Source organism: Antedon bifida, chromosome 2 (assembly GCF_963402885.1).
Source record: "Antedon bifida chromosome 2, ecAntBifi1.1, whole genome shotgun sequence".
Lineage (NCBI taxonomy): Eukaryota > Metazoa > Echinodermata > Crinoidea > Comatulida > Antedonidae > Antedon > Antedon bifida.
The window spans coordinates 31,025,434-31,042,939 of NC_136227.1; the positions used below are offsets into that span (position 1 = coordinate 31,025,434).

General features: G+C 31.9%; 3 protein-coding genes across 3 annotated transcripts; 2 read left to right on the forward strand and 1 right to left on the reverse strand.

Annotated features, from left to right (window-relative positions):
- The first annotated feature begins 884 nt into the window (after positions 1 to 884).
- LOC144836209 (nuclear hormone receptor E75-like) lies at positions 885 to 10,623 on the forward strand. Its single transcript, XM_078691453.1, has 6 exons — positions 885 to 1,030; positions 1,626 to 1,770; positions 2,281 to 2,462; positions 6,062 to 6,277; positions 9,479 to 9,731; positions 10,027 to 10,623. Exons 1-6 carry the CDS (start codon positions 911 to 913, stop codon positions 10,272 to 10,274), a joined length of 1,164 nt encoding a protein of 387 aa, XP_078547579.1. The 5' UTR covers positions 885 to 910; the 3' UTR covers positions 10,275 to 10,623.
- Positions 10,624 to 13,588: 2,965 nt separating this feature from the next.
- Positions 13,589 to 15,235, forward strand: LOC144836210 (coiled-coil-helix-coiled-coil-helix domain-containing protein 2-like). The gene is made up of 4 exons (XM_078691454.1): positions 13,589 to 13,709; positions 14,117 to 14,288; positions 14,405 to 14,636; positions 15,095 to 15,235. The coding sequence occupies exons 1-4, from the start codon at positions 13,663 to 13,665 to the stop codon at positions 15,100 to 15,102; spliced, it is 459 nt and encodes a 152-aa protein (XP_078547580.1). The 5' UTR covers positions 13,589 to 13,662; the 3' UTR covers positions 15,103 to 15,235.
- On the reverse strand, positions 15,094 to 17,408 carry LOC144836211 (DNA-directed RNA polymerase III subunit RPC9-like). The gene is made up of 6 exons (XM_078691455.1): positions 17,302 to 17,408; positions 16,781 to 16,817; positions 16,570 to 16,662; positions 16,377 to 16,471; positions 16,024 to 16,081; positions 15,094 to 15,815 (listed from the first exon to the last, which is right to left on the reverse strand). The coding sequence occupies exons 1-6, from the start codon at positions 17,307 to 17,309 to the stop codon at positions 15,693 to 15,695; spliced, it is 414 nt and encodes a 137-aa protein (XP_078547581.1). The 5' UTR covers positions 17,310 to 17,408; the 3' UTR covers positions 15,094 to 15,692.
- Between the last annotated feature and the right edge of the window lie 98 nt (positions 17,409 to 17,506).

Genomic DNA, 17,506 nt, shown 5'->3' on the forward strand with positions numbered 1-17,506 from the left:
GTTCATTAATATTTTATTGAACCGTGCTCATTAATTTTTTTAACCGTGTTCATTAATATTTTATTGAACCGTTTACACAATTTTGGTTGAACCATGATCATTAATTTTTTATTGAACATTTATTAATTTTTTATTGAACTGTGCTCATTAATTCTTTATTGAACTGTGTTCATTAATATTTTATTGAACCTTGTTCATTAATTTTTGGTTGAACTATGCTCATTAATTATTTTAACCATGTTCATTAATATTTATTGAACCATGTTCATTAAATTTTGGTTCAACGATGCTCATTATTTTTTTTGTTCATTAATATTTTTTTTAACCATATAACTCATTAATTTTTTAACCATGTTCATTAATATTTTATTGAACCGTGTTCATTAATTTTAGGTTGAACTGTGCTCATTAATTTTTGTTTGAACCATGCTCATTAATTTTGGTTGAACCATGCTCATTAATTTTTTTATCCATGTTCATTAATATTTTATTGAACCATGCTCTTTAATTTTTGGTTGAACCATGCTCATTAATTTTTGGCTGAACCGTGCTCATTAATTTTTGGTAGAACCGTGCTCATTAATTTTTGGCTGAACCATGTTCATTAATTTATGGTTGAACCGTGTTCATTAATTTTTGGTTGAACCATGCTCATTAGTTTTGGTTGAACCGTGCTCATTAACTTTTTGGTTGAACCGTTCTCATTAATTTTTGGCTGAACCATGCTCATTAATTTTTCGTTGAACCGTGCTCATTAATTTTTCGTTGAACCGTGCTCATTAATTTTTGGCTGAACCATGTTCATTAATTTTTGGTTGAACTATGTTTATTGATTTACAGTACAGTACACATTTGGTAGACTTGAGAGATTTGGAAGTTGCATTGAATTCATTTGTAACTAAATCTTGATATGCTTCATCCTTCGAAAAAATATAAAATGCAACCAAAAGCATCGCTCACTTCATGCCGAGTTTGCGGAGACAGTGCTTCAGGAATACACTATGGGATAGCTTCATGTGAAGGATGTAAAGTAAGTGCACGGTGTTCTCTGTAGAAATCAAATCCGCACAAACACCGGATTCCCAGTGCTGCATCTTCACATACTACACTCATTTATGCCTGTATCATGTAAGGTTAGGTTAAAGGTTAGGTTACTACTAAATACATCTGAATGTGAAACACATATGATGTTGTATTACCAAATATTCCTATGATACTTTGGAAAAAGTTACAGTACCGAGAACCGGCTCAAATTAAACTAGGTACAGAATCCTAAGTGATATATTATTTTTAAATGTATTCCAATTTAAATACAAAAATGTCAAACATACATGTATAATTGTACTTGAGTATCAATTCAATTTACAAAATATATAGCCTTCGGTTGCTCTCCTTTAATAGACGCCTACAAGACAAGTTTTATTTTTATGTTTTATCTGACCCTTTTTTATACCAGTTGGAAGCAATTTATTCTGGTAAATCTTGCTGGCAAATCCGATCCGACTGTTTTGATAGTAATATGAGAAATAAAAACTTATTTTAATATTAGAAAATTGTACAGAATTTACACTGAAGTGTTTGTGAATATACTACAGTATTTAATAATCAATTCTATTTTCTTATAGGGCTTTTTTAGGCGATGCATCACTAACAAAACGTTGATCATAAAATGCCAAAAAGATGGCTTTTGTACTATTGAGAAGACCACAAGAGGGCGATGTGCATATTGTCGTTACCAGAAATGTCAAGCAGTTGGAATGTCAATTCATTGTGAGTATATAATACTGATAACAGAAATTGTAACATTGATATAAAGTTTGCAGTACACCACGTATATTAGTTCTGAAAAGAACTGTTGATTCGATCATTCTCACTCCTGAGGACGATCAAAGCATATTGACCGAAATGTCGAGAAACCAAAAGTTCTCTTCAGAACTAATATACATGGTGTACCGCAAACTTTATGTCAACATTTGATTTCGACATGCAAACCTTCAAACACTATATAATGCCACAAACGTTTTATTATTTTTTGTAATGATTTAACTAATAATGGTACAACAAACTACTATTAAGAAAGCCAATTTTAATTATTTTTTAAAAAGTAATCTAGAGTCTCTTTCAAACAAACCTCCTTGGTTTCCTGAGACCCCATTTCAATATTTTTTTTAAACACTGTACATATCATTTTTTTTTCATTTATGATTTGATGAATAAACATAATTGTTTTAATCTGAAATCATTATGATGAAATTTAACTTACAAATTATGTTCTTTTAGTTGTTAGAGTTGGAAGATACTCCAAAAAGCAGAAGCAGAAAAACTTAGAAGAGATGGAGAGTTTAAGCACACCAGCCAAGATAGAAGAGAGAAACCAGAAAGATAAAGAGCAATTTGAACTCATTCAAATAGTAGTTGCAGCCTACGATAAAACATGTTTCAAAAAGGATGTCTTTACTCAAGTAAGTCTTATATTACTTAATAGTAAAGAGTATTATTTGAATCCACATAGAGTACAGTACTGCCAAAATTTAATTGGGGCTATTGATTGATTGATTGATCACTTTATTTCAGAATAAAAATTCCATATACAACAAACAATACAAAACGGAAAATCACACTAAAATAGGAGAGGTAGAGATATTGTAGTAAAGTATAATTATTTGCATAATTCAGTTTTGAATTCCTCACAGTTTATGCTGAACAAATAATAACAAAATAAAGAATGATATTATATACAATTTACGTTGAAGCTGAAACTTGAAACTACTATACATTTGCATTACAATAAAGATGCCATTTCCAAATTTAGGGTTGTTGGTAGGTTAGGTAGGTGCCGGTGTTACATTCTCTTTCCTTTGATTAATCATTAATTTAATTTCAAGAATTGTTTTTGTTTGTAAATATTGTATATATGTATAGATTGATACAGTGCTTAAACATATATGTATATTTATGTGATGTGTTCAGCAACAGTTGTTAAAAAAAGTAGAGATTAAAAACAGTATGTCTGGCTGGCATAACATGTACAGTACACAGACATTGATCAACCACTTATTAATAGTGTGAAGGAACACAGATTTAATTTTACAATTAATTGGCGTTGAAGAACTAGTATATTTTTACTGTATGTTAGAGAATCGTTTCTATCATTCACTACCTATTACTAACACGAAGAAACAGTTAAAAATAGCAGGAACACGATTTAGAAGAAAATACATTTCGAAAAGGAAGAAGCGAGGATTGGTGTAGGAAAAGCATGGAATCGTTAACGGTGAGATTGAAGAGAATCGGTAAGACGATAATCAATGAAATTATTGCAACACTACCAGGTTATATTGCCTGCAGTGCCAGTCATTAAAACTAGTAGCATTGACTGAGGAACTGCTGTTGCTGTGTGCAATGTAGTACCCTTAACTACTGATGGTTTATGTTTGCTCAAGAAACCAAAATTCAAGTTGTCCTGCATGCAGTGTTTACTGGTTGTTAATTTGTTTTCCTTTGTTTCATTGCACGGTTTTGAATTAGTCAAAAAATAATTAATTCTTGTGATATTGATGATGGGTTGATGAAAGTTGGTGATGCTGGCAATTTGATAAGTTGAAAGTTTTGGTGATGACGGTGAATTGTCAATCTTGATGGTATTTGTGAATTTGGTGCTGGTGATGATGTTGAAGTTAAAAATCTTAATTTGGCGATGGTGAATTTTGTGCTGGTGATGATTGTGAAGTTGACAATCTTGATGGCAGGTGAATTTGGTGTTGGTGATGATGGTGAAGTTGACAATCTTGATGGTATTGGTGAATTTGATGCTGGTGATGATGGTAAAGTTGACAATCTGTATGGTATTGGTGAATTTGATGCTGGTGATGATGGTAAAGTTGACAATCTTGATGGTATTGGTGAATTTGATGCTGGTGATGATGATAAAGTTGACAATCTTGATAGTATTGGTGAATTTTATGCTGGTGATGATGGTAAAGTTGAAAATCTGGATGGTATTGGTGAATGTGATACTGGTGATGATGGTAAAGTTGAAAATCTGGATGGTATTGGTGAATGTGATACTGGTGATGATGGTAAAGTTGACAATCTGTATGGTATTGGTGAATTTGGTGCTGGTGATGATGGTAAAGTTGACAATCTGTATGGTATGGTGAATTTGATGCTGGTGATGATGGTAAAGTTGACAATCTTGATGGTATTGGTGAATTTGATGCTGGTGATGATGGTAAAGTTGACAATCTTGATGGTATTGGTGAATTTGATGCTGGTGATGATGGTAGTTGACAATCTTGATAGTATTGGTGAATTTGATGCTGGTGATGATGGTAAAGTTGACAATCTTGATGGTATTGGTGAATTTGATGCTGGTGATGATGGTAAAATTGACAATCTTGATAGTATTGGTGAATTTGATGCTGGTGATGATGGTAAAGTTGACAATCTTGATGGTATTGGTGAATTTGATGCTGGTGATGATGGTAAAATTGACAATCTTGATGGTATTGGTGAATTTGATGCTGGTGATGATGGTAAAATTGACAATCTTGATGGTATTGGTGAATTTGATGCTGGTGATGATGGTAAAGTTTACAATCTGTATGGTATTGGTGAATTTGATGCTGGTGATGATGGTAAAGTTGAAAATCTTGATGGTATTGGTGAATTTGATGCTGGTGATGATGGTAACGTTGAAAACCTTGATGGTATTGGTGAATTTGATGCTGGTGATGATGGTAAAGTTGACAATCTTGATGGTATTGGTGAATTTGATGCTGGTGATGATGGTAAAGTTGACAATCTTGATAGTATTGGTGAATTTGATACTGGTGATGATGGTAAAGTTTACAATCTGTATGGTATTGGTGAATTTGATGCTGGTGATGATGGTAAAGTTGAAAATCTTGATGGTATTGGTGAATTTGATGCTGGTGATGATGGTAACGTTGAAAATCTTGATGGTATTGGTGAATTTGATGCTGGTGATGATGGTAAAGTTGACAATCTTGATGGTATTGGTGAATTTGATGCTGGTGATGATGGTAAAGTTGACAATCTTGATGGTATTGGTGAATTTGATGCTGGTGATGATGGTAAAGTTGACAATCCTGATGGTATTGGTGAATTTGATACTGGTGATGATGGTAAAGTTGACAATCTTGATGGTATTGGTGAATTTGATGCTGGTGATGATGGTAAAGTTGACAATCTTGATGGTATTGTTGAATTTGATGCTGGTGATGATGGTAAAGTTGACAATCTTGATGGTATTGGTGAATTTGATGCTGATGATGATGACGAAGTTGATGATCTTGATGTTGGTGTGATTGGCAATTGATGATTGTGGTGAGGTTGCTGGTAGTGATGGTGAAATGGATAATCACATTGGTAACTTTGATGCTGAGGTTGATGATCTTGAGATTTCTGGTGACAGATTTTGATGCTAGTGACATCGATAATAATGGAGATGATGAACATTATGCCATTTCATAGTATCGTTGAAACATTTTCTTTTGCATGATGTAAATTTTTTTTTAATGTGAAAGTCATGGATGAATCAAATAGAAGAATCAAAATTTCAATGAAGTCGTTTTTTGCGTGTTTTGGCAAAGAACAATGAACACTGAATCATAATGGAAGCCAAGGAAGTTTTCCATGATGGACACTATAGAGTTAATTGAAGAAAACCCAACAAACAACACCAGTTCTTTTATTGCATGTGTGAAAACTCCGAAATTTTTACAATCCGACTTTGACACTTTTTGATGATTCAATGTGGATGAAAAGTATGAATGAACAGGATTTCCAAACATTTCTGGTCTTTCTATTTTTTGTTTGCATCAAATCATTAAAAAGCAGTCAAGCGTGTCTCTCTCCAATTAAAAATCATTGTTTGTGATTAGTTATTAATCTTACAAGTTACAATTTTGTTTTTTAATTGATGAGAGCCTCTGGTTGAAAAGGTTTTTTATATAACAAAAATTGCCATATCTTATGTTTTAGATTAACTATGTAAGAAATTTGTTTATTCAATTTATTTATTTGTCTTCTTGTTCAGAACAAATGGAACAAATCAACTTATAATTTGACAATTAGCAGTTTTGAGATGGATTTTGCATTCTTCGCAAATGCTGATAAAGATTCTTTACAACTTCATCACCTTTACTGCCAGATCAATTCTGTGAAAACTTTCCTAACTGATGTTTTAACACCCTCAATCATCAATATTGTACAATTTAGCAAAAGTCTACCAGGTTTTTCATCTCTTTCCCAAGTAAGTACTTATACCTATTACATTAAGGTTACTATTTGGTATTTTCAATTGTATTAGTTATTACAACAAGGTGCAAGTCTAATTATAATGTTATAAGATAACTAGGTCATTATTAGGTGATCATTTAGAATAAAATGATCACCTATTGTTATTGTATCAAATCTTTATTGTTATTATTGTTTCTGGGCACTATTTTGTGTAACAAATATCTAAAAAAGTTTAATGTCAATGATTACCAAAATTTCACAATGTCTTTCAAATACTTTAACTTAGTCCTAATAAGCTTTTCAGCGTGATCACTCATCCGTGACGTCATTTATACGCCATTTTGTGAAATCACATTATCAATCATATCTCCATAATTCATTATCACATATTAATGAAATTTATTACACGTAAACTTCAGGTCAAGGGTAAAAATATTAGCAAGTAAAAACGCACGCGCACGTAGGGTCATGCGCGTAAAATCGCGCGTTCAAAATTTAAAAAGCTCAAAATTAAGTTTTAATCAATTTAGAGCATGAATTAGGCCATTTGCGTGTTTCAAAAAATTACTGCGCAAAAATGCGTTTTTGAGCGCGCGATTCTTAAAAAGCATAAAAATACGATTTTTTTGTAGAAATCGCATTCTACTCACCATCCTTAGTACATTCACCGAATTTGAGTTCGTTCCGACTTAAAATAACGCTATACGAGCATGTTAAAAATGACAAAATGCGCACATTAATTTCACAAAAGTTCTGAAAATGGTGAAAAATATGTCTTTTTTAAAATGAAAATAACTCTTCAGAATGGACGATGACCCCTAAATTTTTTAACTTATTCGGGAAGCCATTGAGTTGTAGATATAAATGTATATACACATTAGACGTACAAAATGGTATTACGTCATCACATGGCCACTTGAATTTAAAAATTAGGTTTTTTTCTCTTTTGTCATAGATTATCACATTCAACTGAGCGCATCTCGGTTATTTTGCGCCCGATTTTCGCTCAATTTTTTGTATATGATTGCTCATTTAATTATCTTTCTTATGAGTTGTCAACATTTTCATTTTGATGACGTCATCACGCGTAAAACCTTGAATAACGTAGGTCGTGTAATTTCACCTACACCATACATTTGAATATCTTACAGCTCTTCCGAATTAAATGTGACCTTGATGATTATAATTTACTATGAAAGCTGATGAAATGTAGATTTGAATTCACATTCATACGGATGTTGTGATGTTATCATATGGCTAGTTGAAGTTAAAACGTTGTTTTTAAATTTCTTTAGTCGAAGTTATACAAATTTCAAAGAGCGCGCATTGCGCTTCTACGTGTCAAATTCTCTTCCAATCCTTATATTTATTTGCTCAATTAATTATCTTTCGAAATTGTCATCTTCAAGTTTATTTTGATAATTCCATCATACCAAAAAATTAGAACATGATGTGTGTCCCGTAATTTCACCTATGCTACACTGTATATAGATATACAGTATATACTGTACATATGGCATATAGACACAACTCAGCACTATAAGCGTATATAATAGGATGGCATACATCAACATTTTCCGATCGTATGTTAACGTACGTGCATGTTTAAAAAAAAATAATTTCAGTAAAATGATCACCTATAATTCGTCAAAGTGACGAATTAAATTCTAGTTTTATATATTAATATTCTACCATATAGTATATTTGACATAAATAATTCAGTTAGTAAGTTGTAGGAAGATTATGGAAGAACAATGGAATTCTAGCATTCATTCTGCTGTGGGTGAATGAAAGCAATACCATGGAATATCTAAAATAAATCTGAAGCTGAAATATATCATATTTTTTCATCTTTCTATAAAGTAAGGTTTAATAAATAATGGCAAATAAATCTAATTCAAAAATGGAAATAAGACTTTATAAACTTAAAATATGATTCAAAATTTACTTTAAACATCTGGTGTAATTAGGATTTTATTAGTTGCATTTATTGCTAGATTTTTCAAATGAAAATTAACAATAGAAGTAAAGAATATGTGTGTAGTTAGAAAATAGAATATCCGTCTGAGTTGAGAAGAGCCGAACTAGGGTAAGTTTTGATGAATCAAGAGAAGGAAGAAACAAATGACATGAATGCTGAACTTTTAACCTGTTACTTCATCCAGTATAATTCTATTTTTTATGATGTAAGTAAAACTTTTTGTACATTTCTATTTTTATCAAACCAAGTAAACCACAGACCATAACAATTTTGATGTTTATTCTACAAACATTATTTTCAAAAGTGATAAAACATGACAAAAGTATTCACTATTCAACTGAAGTCACTTTCAACCAGACAGTTTTCTTTTAAATTCTTTTAAAATACCAAGAGACCTGAGTGGGTGAGAGGAGACTTATTTGTTGTACATCCAGAGATCCCTTTTAGGTTGAGAAAAGTGTTCCTACATGTTTTTAAACCCTCTTTCCAAACATCTTAGAAGTGTCATAGTGTTGTGGTGGTGCCATGGGATTTACTTTTACAGCTATCACTCAGCAGCCTTTCTTCCTTCTTATTTACATCCCCACCCCATAGTCTATATTAATGTTGCCTTTGCTAATGCGCCATTTATAATTGCGATTTGTAAAATGATACAAAAAATAATCTACACTTCATATTATTTTCTAATGAGATTATAGTATTAAAAACTGCTGTTGTCAAGCTAATTATGCAGGCCTATGGCTTTACATAGGGTAATATTTGTGGAATAAATGTTGAAAATGACAAGATCAGTAGTTTAATATGGTTTTATAAGATTTGAAAAAGGGTTTTGAAATTTACTTGAATGGTAGCAGGAAATTATTACAATGGCGCTGACATTGTGTGTAGGCACTGTGGGATACAATAACATCTGTTTAGGCTCTGATTTAATAAATAAATAAATAAATTATTAATGTTTTCAGAATAAATTAAACAATGAGTGAGACACAATCTCCGGAAGTTTTCCAGGCGACTACGGATAAAAAAAACTTTGTTTCTTCATGTATTCTTACCGAAACAACTACAGGAATTACTTTCAATGGAACCTTATATTGCCATGGCCCCTTATACCCTTTTCACATCTGCAAAAAGTAGGACTGAGAATACATTATGCAATGTGTAAAGGGTATTGGAAGAATTTTTTTTTTAATTCGTTCTCTTGACTGCCAACATTTATTTCTCTTTAAATTTTAGGAAGACCAGATGACCCTGTTAAAAGGAAGTTTCTTTGAGATCTGGATGATGCGTGCAAGTGGTTATATCTATATTGAAGATAGAAGTATTTCTTTTGGATGTCAGCAGATGTTCTCCCTTTCACAGCTTTCTTATCTTGGGTACTCTGATGGTTTGTGGGATCATGTGAACATTTTTGTGTCCTGCTTTAACAACTTAAAACTAGTCAAGAATGAAGTGGCACTGTTGATGGCTATCGTCTTACTCAGTCCAGGTTTGTTATGAATACACAGAAACCCTCATGGAGACATGCTAATTTAGAGCACACCTTCCCATGATACAAATGAGGAGATATGCATTTTTTAACACTATGTCTAATCCATGGTCAGTTTGCCTTTTTAAAAGCAAACTGTGTTGGCTCCCAACAGTGTCTCTTAGAATTTGCAGCATAATATGACATTAACTCTCAGTGAAAACCACTTTCAAACATCTCTGATAGACATAATATTATCAACAATTACAACATCACTTATCTTATAAAATATATTTTGATATTTACATTATTTCAGATCGAAATGGTCTAAGTGACGTCGAAAAGATTGAAGCGCTACAGGCAAGGTACCTTGAATGCTTAATGCGAGAGGTGACCAGACGTGACTGGAAAAATCGACAGCTCCTCGCAAAGGTTCTAATGCAAGTAACTAACTTGAGGACGCTGTCCACCTTGTTCAATCGAAGCACCAGACAGTTCCGCTTGGAAAGGGCTAGCGTTGATATACCGGAATTGATGGCTGAAATTCTAGACTATGATTGTTGATGACACATTTTGTAATGTTTTTTTCGCTGTGTGTATATAGAATAATATTATAGTAAGATTGCCTGTGACATGTCAAATCATTGTGGAAATTGGAACATGACATATGATACATTTTTAGAGTAAAACTATATAATACAACTATCACCCAACTTGTTCCTCGATGTGTTCCATCTCGTCGCCTTTGCTCATCTGACAAATCGTTGCTATCTGTTTCCGGACTAAGACTTATGGAGGACACTCGTTTTCTTTTGTTGATTCCTCTCTTTGAAACAAACTTCCACCTTTTATCAAACTTTCACCGACTTTTGACTCATTTAAAATTAATTTTAAAACTCATTTATGTAGAAACTTTCGGGATACAATGCATCTTTTTGGAATTGATGGTATAAATGTTTGATTATTATTATTACAAAGTTGTTAACAACTGATTCATTATTAAAGATTGCTGTTAATACTTTAAATGTATTCACAATGTGTTTGTGTGTAAAATTATATGTTATAGAATATTTGGTAATCCTGTCTTTGTCCTGTATGTATGTATGTTTATGTGAATGAGGAAAAACAATCATTGCTAGTTTTCTTTCAAAATTTTGCACTCCATATATTGTCAGAGGTATCAATGCAAATAATTGTGATGCTTCAGTTGCAACAGCCAATCAGAAAGCAGTAACTTGTCAGTTTTTTTTTAGAAATGTTTAACATGCTCATATTTATTCTTATGCTACATACAATGTTATGAGGCCAAAATCAGAGTGAAATCCTAGAAAAAGTCAACAAAACATTTGATTTTATTTGTTAAATTTAAAATAATTTTTAGTACCGGTACATAATTATTTAAAAATAAACTTTATTTATTTATTTCTGTATGCATTTCAAAAATTTGTCAATAAAGTATAACAAAAATAGATGCGAAAATGTTTTTGAACAAAAACTATAAAATTATTTTTTGTGAAGTGTTTAAAGATGTATTGTAAAAAAATGAAGATTAATTAAATCAGACTTTGAATATGTTATTTTGTAGTTTTAATAAATTAAAAAAAAAAATAAAAACAATTAATGTTTCACTTAGAAAAAGACAAATAAATGGTTAAATTCAACCAAAAACCCATTGGCTAGAAGCCAATTTGACTATTTTTTGCTTAAAATTACAGTTTTTTTCAGGTAAATACATTTTTTTCAATTCAATTTTGGGTCAAAAGTGGATAATTATTATGGAAAATTAAAATGACATATTCAACAACAAAAAATGAATAAAGAATTTTTTTTTGCAGGGGGGACAATACACCTTTAAAGAATAACCACAAAATATGATTCATTCATGATAATTTATTATGTATAGGCCTATGTCATTACACACATGCAATTGCAATTTAATTTTGTTACCACATGCTGTTCAGTATTCAGCTCTATTGCATGGTGACAGTTCTATTTAATGGTTATGTTACACAGCAGTTTTGTAAAAAAATGTTAGAATTATGTGAAGCCAACAGACCTGAAAAATCATATGTTGTGTTAGATCATGTGACAAATTAAATTGGAATGGTACAATATAAAATGGAGTATTTGACAAATTGGGCATTAATTGCTAAAACCGTTTGTAAAATTATTTGTTTGTTTTCATTTCATAACTAGAATCCCCTTATAATTCAGACTACTGTTTTTAAACCATAGAATATGTGTACCATATTTATTCGAATAAACGCCTCCCTTGAATTAATAATATTAATTGTGTTGTATTTTTCATATTTAGGGAAAATTAATTTGATTATACATGTTACCATATTACACCCAACAATTAAACACCTCCCTCAAATAAACGACCCTCTATAAAGCCTCCTGAATAATGGCGGTTATTTGATTAAATACAATAATGTTTAACATTCTAAATAGCATTCAATGTTGTATCATGTAAAGAATATATTTCCTCCAAGATTTTAAAAAACAAGATATAATAATAATAATAATAATAATAATAATAATAATAATAATAATAATATGTTTATGTAATATAATTCATGTTTAAATCATATTTTAATCTGTTGTGCTATTTTCATCCTAAAATCTTTGAAAAACATACAATGGTACTACCGTATATCCTCGGGTATTATCCCACTTCATGTCTGATCCCACCCCCTACTTTATGTCTGGCTTCACAAACAGGCATATCCTCGGGTAGTCCCAGTATTGAATTTTAGTCTGGATGTAGGACTCTCTTTAGTCAGTTCAGATGAAATGCTTACCAATCTTTTTTTTTTCCTGAACCAAAGTTTCCCCGGGTATAGTCCCACCCAACAAATGTCGGCCCAATTTTGTGTTCTAGGGAGGTGGGATTATACCAGAGGATATATGGTATACAATTTAGATGTGATAAATTAGAAATACCAAAAAAAATTGATATGTAAAATATTTTATAAATAGTTTGTGATCATTATAATGATTTTTGTTGACAGTGCAATATTATTATTTAAATGAATATTTGGTATATTTGATATTACATTTGTGATTTCTTAAAAAAAATGTTTTTATCAAGATTTATTATGGTACAATTTTAAGGTTGTTGATGGGCAGTAAATATTTTATTTTAAAATCTGTCTAAATTATCAAACTAGTTTGACAAAAAAAGTGTGATGTGCCCAAATATGGTAGTGATATGACATCATCATGTCCATATATGGGCACATCATATTTTTTTGTCAAACTAGTTTGATAGTGTAGACAGAGATTAACTGTGGCTTATTTATATGCATGATGCATGCTTGTATTTAAAATATTTACATAGCAAAATACTTTTGCTGCTAGTAGATTCTATTATTTTTATTCTAAAATAGTTAAAATATAACAACTAAATGTTGTATTCTCCAACAAAAATAGTTTAAAGATTATTTATTTTGTTATAACCTAATAGTCTTCATTCTGTTGCATTAATATTGATAAGATGTGCCCAAAAGTTTTGTTAGGCCAATTGTTAATTTAGTTACACAGTTTACATAAATAAATGTATAATCTTACTGTAATGTTTATATTCTCCTTATTTTAGTAAAGAAGAAAATACTATATTTTTTGTTTATGATTTGTTTAGTTTGTTAAAATCAACATAGTGTTGAATCTATTTTCTGTAACTAAGATTTTATTACATATGTGTACATATTCTTTCTTTCGATTGATTATTCCAATAATAAATGTGTGTTTAACTTGTTTTACATTTTTTGTAGCTCTGCTTTTTAATAGACCAAGGCATGCAAAGTTGTTGAATTAGTAGGTAAAAAAGTTTGTGAGTAGTACGTCGTTGGTGGCAGTGTTTGATTTCGTCAGAAATTCAATTCATTCATCATCAATGTGCGTATTCGAAGAATTTTCTAGTAAAGTTATTAAAAAGTACTAAAGTAAAATGCCCCGTGGAGGAAGAAGCCGTGGCAGATCTGCCTCGCCAATAAGGTCTTTAATGCTTTAATTAGGGCTACTCTATATGCAATTATGTGCTTCGAATTTTAGTCCGTAGGAATGGTAGTTTGTAGGCAAAAAATGTCAACTAGCCTAGGCCTAGCGTAGGCCTAGCTAGTCTACAGTCAGTCAGTGTACTTCCAGGCCACCATGTGACCGTATCCGACCGTACGTAGAGCCTAGGCTAGGCCTACTCTAGCTAGACACTAGGTAGACCTAGGCCTATATAATATTTAAAAGAAAGAACATATATTAATTTAATTACTATGAGGGCCTACAAAGACAAAGACGGATAAACAACACACTCCATGAATTTTATTTAAAAAAAAATTATTTTCTGATTATAATATAAATTTTTGATATTGATCGTTCAAATAAACTCTGAAACTGTTAATTCATAGGCTTTCAGCTCCACCAAGGACTGTTGCCAGTCCACCAGCGCGTCAACAAAGATCACCTGTACCAGTCCAGCAGCAACCATCAATGGTAGGAGCACCTGCTCAGTCCCGTGGACCTGGACTTCTTGGTCAGATGGCAGCTACAGCTGGTGGCGTAGCAATAGGATCTGCAGTTGTGAGTAAATTTGAGAGAAGTAAACATTTTCATTAGGTTTGGTGCACTGATCAATTTATCCTGTTTTGTCCTACTTTTGCATATGTCCATGAATAACTATTACAATTCTTTTTCAGGGTCATGCTGTTGGTCATGCCATGGTTGGAGGGAGTGGAGGTCAGTCTCAACCTGATGTGACCTACCAAGAACAACAACAACCTCAATATCAACAGCAGCCAACGCAGCAACAGAACCAGCAACCGTGTAGCTATGAACTCCAACAATTTCTACACTGTGCAGAGACCCAACATGACCTAGCGTTATGCGACGGATTTAATGAGGCTTTACGACAATGCAAATTTTCTTTCGGTAAGAACGTTTGATCAGGTATAATTACTTGAGATTTCAATTTCTGACGACCTAGGGCCCAGGAACATTTGCTTTCTTGTCACACAGTTTTATAAATCCAGACAATGAACAACTCAATATGCGTAGGATGCAATGAAAGGACGTAAACGCAAAGCAAGCGTGTTGACCAATGACAAGCGACGGTTCGAATAATCCATTGCTTGTGATCTACTCACTTGCATTGTGTTACTGTACGTCCTTGTGTTGCATCTCTAGTGGGAACCAAGCATTAGCTCCCTAATATCTATTAACTAATTTTCTGGCTAGATATAATACTATAATCCCATCATATGACTACTGTACATGTGATTTTAATTATAAACTTGTAGTTTATTTAATCCATTTTTATTAATCTATGAAAACAAACAGATGAGATCCCTCCATATTTTAATATATTAATATCTTTTTTTATTTATCAGGTAAATAACGATGGTTTTACCAGTGATTTCATAGAAGGAATGTCTGAAAGACTGTAACAGACCATCTCAGGAAAATTTTATGAAATGTAAAACCACTTTAAAATGTGTGTTTATATTAGTAATCAATATGATTGATAATAATAATCTATTAATTCTAATAAGAATTGTGAAGTGTTGGAATAAGTTAAAATCATAACCTTTGACATCTGCAGTGGTTTCAATTTATTTTAAATGGATTTTATCATTTTTAAAATAGTATTTTATCTCACAATTGGTGCAATTAGACATTTAACATTATCTTTAATACAATAAAGACATATTTCTTAAAGAATGTTACCAAATAATTGTGTTAGATATACTTGATTGTGCAGAGTGCTATAAATGTATAATAAAAAATGGTCATATTAAATAAATGTTTTTGTTCATCATCATTTACAAATGTTTGGTTTTCGAAATAGCAAAGCGGGTTAGGCAAAGTCAGAAACAGTCCCGCTTTCCCTCCCCCCAGGCAACACCAATTCAGCTAAAACGTGTATTCTCGTATCCGCATGTGCACTGTAAATTGCACACTCGGAAATTCATAATGTCATAGTTCATTTCATTCTGCGTCTTGCTCTACTTCCATTTCCTCCGTTTGTTCTCCTATTAAATGAGTGCTTATCAATTGTAGGAGTTCTTCTATCTGATCTTCACTTAATCTCTCTTCACTTTCTTCAATCATCTGTGAAATGAAAAATTACTGGTAAGAGTGGGTGGGCGATTAAAGGGTGGTAGCGCATCAGGGTGGTGTTAGCGTACTGGGTGCAGTGGCACATTACAGGTGGTGAGTAGAGGCAGAGCATTATGAGTTTTGGTGATTTTGATCAGGAGTGGGTCCGTAGGGTGGCAGGAGGTTGCTATAGAGATTTCGTAACAAAAGACAGGCTTACCAATTGTATTTCTACAGCTGACGTTGGCCTTTGATTCAGTAATTGCAATTTTTCTGCCCTAAAATAGTAAGAAATGTTAAAAAAAATGCCTCTGATTTATATCTTTATGCATTTCTAAAGCTCTGTCTACACTATCCAACTTTATGAGATGAAATAAAAATGTGACATGCCCATATATGGACTCATATCACTACAATATTTGGGCATATCACTACCAAATTTGGGTACATCACACTTTTTTTGTAAAACTAGTTTGATAATGTAGACAGAACCATAGGTATTTATCATTTATAATGTTGGATTTACATAAGTATTTATTTTTTCAAATAATGTACTTCAATCAATTAACTTACTTTGTTAACTTATATGGTCCCAATGCCAGTAAAAAGTTTTTGATAATTTCAGGAGTTTGATCATTACAAGGCGTTTTCTCTAAATACTTGATGGTCTACAAAAAATAAATAAAAAATCATTCATTTGGCAGCCAGCCACAAAATAAGTCTTTATTAAAACAAATATTTTGTGAAGAATGGGTCAGAATTATACCTCGTATGATACTGTTGCCAGGTTCTGGTGCATTTTGTTGCCCTTTCTTTTACCATCACCATGCGACTGAAGTTCTTTTAAAAGAGTTAAGACCTGTGAAGCAGTTATTAATAATTAATATAAATGTGTTGATGAAGGTAAATGAATATTAATTTATTAAATAACACAATTAAAAATATTTAGGTAAAACAAATGTATTAATTATACCTACCTCATAATTGCTGAGCATCGCAGAATTTTCATCAACTCTAAAAATGAATATAAGTTTTTCTCGGTTATAAAGTGATTGTTGAAGCAGTGATACTGAATGATATATTTTTATTTTACACATTTATTGTTTAAAAAATGTGTTATTTCTTGGGGATGACAATAAGAAGAACAATTAATTATCTTATAATTGGCCAGTGTATTTTAATTAAAAAATTATTAAAATAGAAAAAAAGATTTAAAATAGATTAAAAGCAATTTATAAATCAAGCAAACATTTCAAATTGCGCTAAAAAAAACATCTTACGTAATGTAGTAAGTAGGCTATGCCATGCCATTCTATCTAGGTAGGCTGCTGCCTAACTACTACGCCACCCGGCCCGTACGTTTAGAGGCTAGGTTAGGTAGGCCTAGCCTTGCCTCTACCTGGACCGACCTCGGTACTATATATAAAGAGGGCCCTAGTACTAGTAGTAAAACTACGATTAGTATAGTAGACCTTTCTTTATTTTTACACAAACTTACATCTCCATGTCGGTGTTTTTGATTGATCAGCATCAGTTTATTGTTTATGTTTTTGTGCGGTGGTTGTGGTATGGCATGTGTTGTCATTTCCTAACTAAGAATGGAAGGCACCAAAATACTCTAGGGAAACCAAAATATGAATTATTTTTATTGTTATATATATGTTAATAAATACCAAAATAGTGTTTGATGAAAATATATAAAA

Bases quoted from the DNA above. Each gene is read 5' to 3' on its own strand.
- LOC144836209 (XM_078691453.1), top strand. From the start codon at position 911: ATGCTTCATCCTTCGAAAAAATATAAAATGCAACCAAAAGCATCGCTC. The intron at 1,031-1,625 runs GTAAGTGCACGG...ATTTTCTTATAG, and splicing joins CTTCATGTGAAGGATGTAAA to GGCTTTTTTAGGCGATGCAT. The intron at 1,771-2,280 runs GTGAGTATATAA...ATGTTCTTTTAG, and splicing joins AGTTGGAATGTCAATTCATT to TTGTTAGAGTTGGAAGATAC.
- LOC144836210 (XM_078691454.1), top strand. From the start codon at position 13,663: ATGCCCCGTGGAGGAAGAAGCCGTGGCAGATCTGCCTCGCCAATAAG. The intron at 13,710-14,116 runs GTCTTTAATGCT...GTTAATTCATAG, and splicing joins AGATCTGCCTCGCCAATAAG to GCTTTCAGCTCCACCAAGGA. The intron at 14,289-14,404 runs GTGAGTAAATTT...ATTCTTTTTCAG, and splicing joins TAGCAATAGGATCTGCAGTT to GGTCATGCTGTTGGTCATGC.
- LOC144836211 (XM_078691455.1), bottom strand. The intron at 16,472-16,569 runs GTATAATTCTGA...TATTTTTTGTAG, and splicing joins TGGCAACAGTATCATACGAG to ACCATCAAGTATTTAGAGAA. The intron at 16,082-16,376 runs GTAAGTTAATTG...TTACTATTTTAG, and splicing joins GGACCATATAAGTTAACAAA to GGCAGAAAAATTGCAATTAC.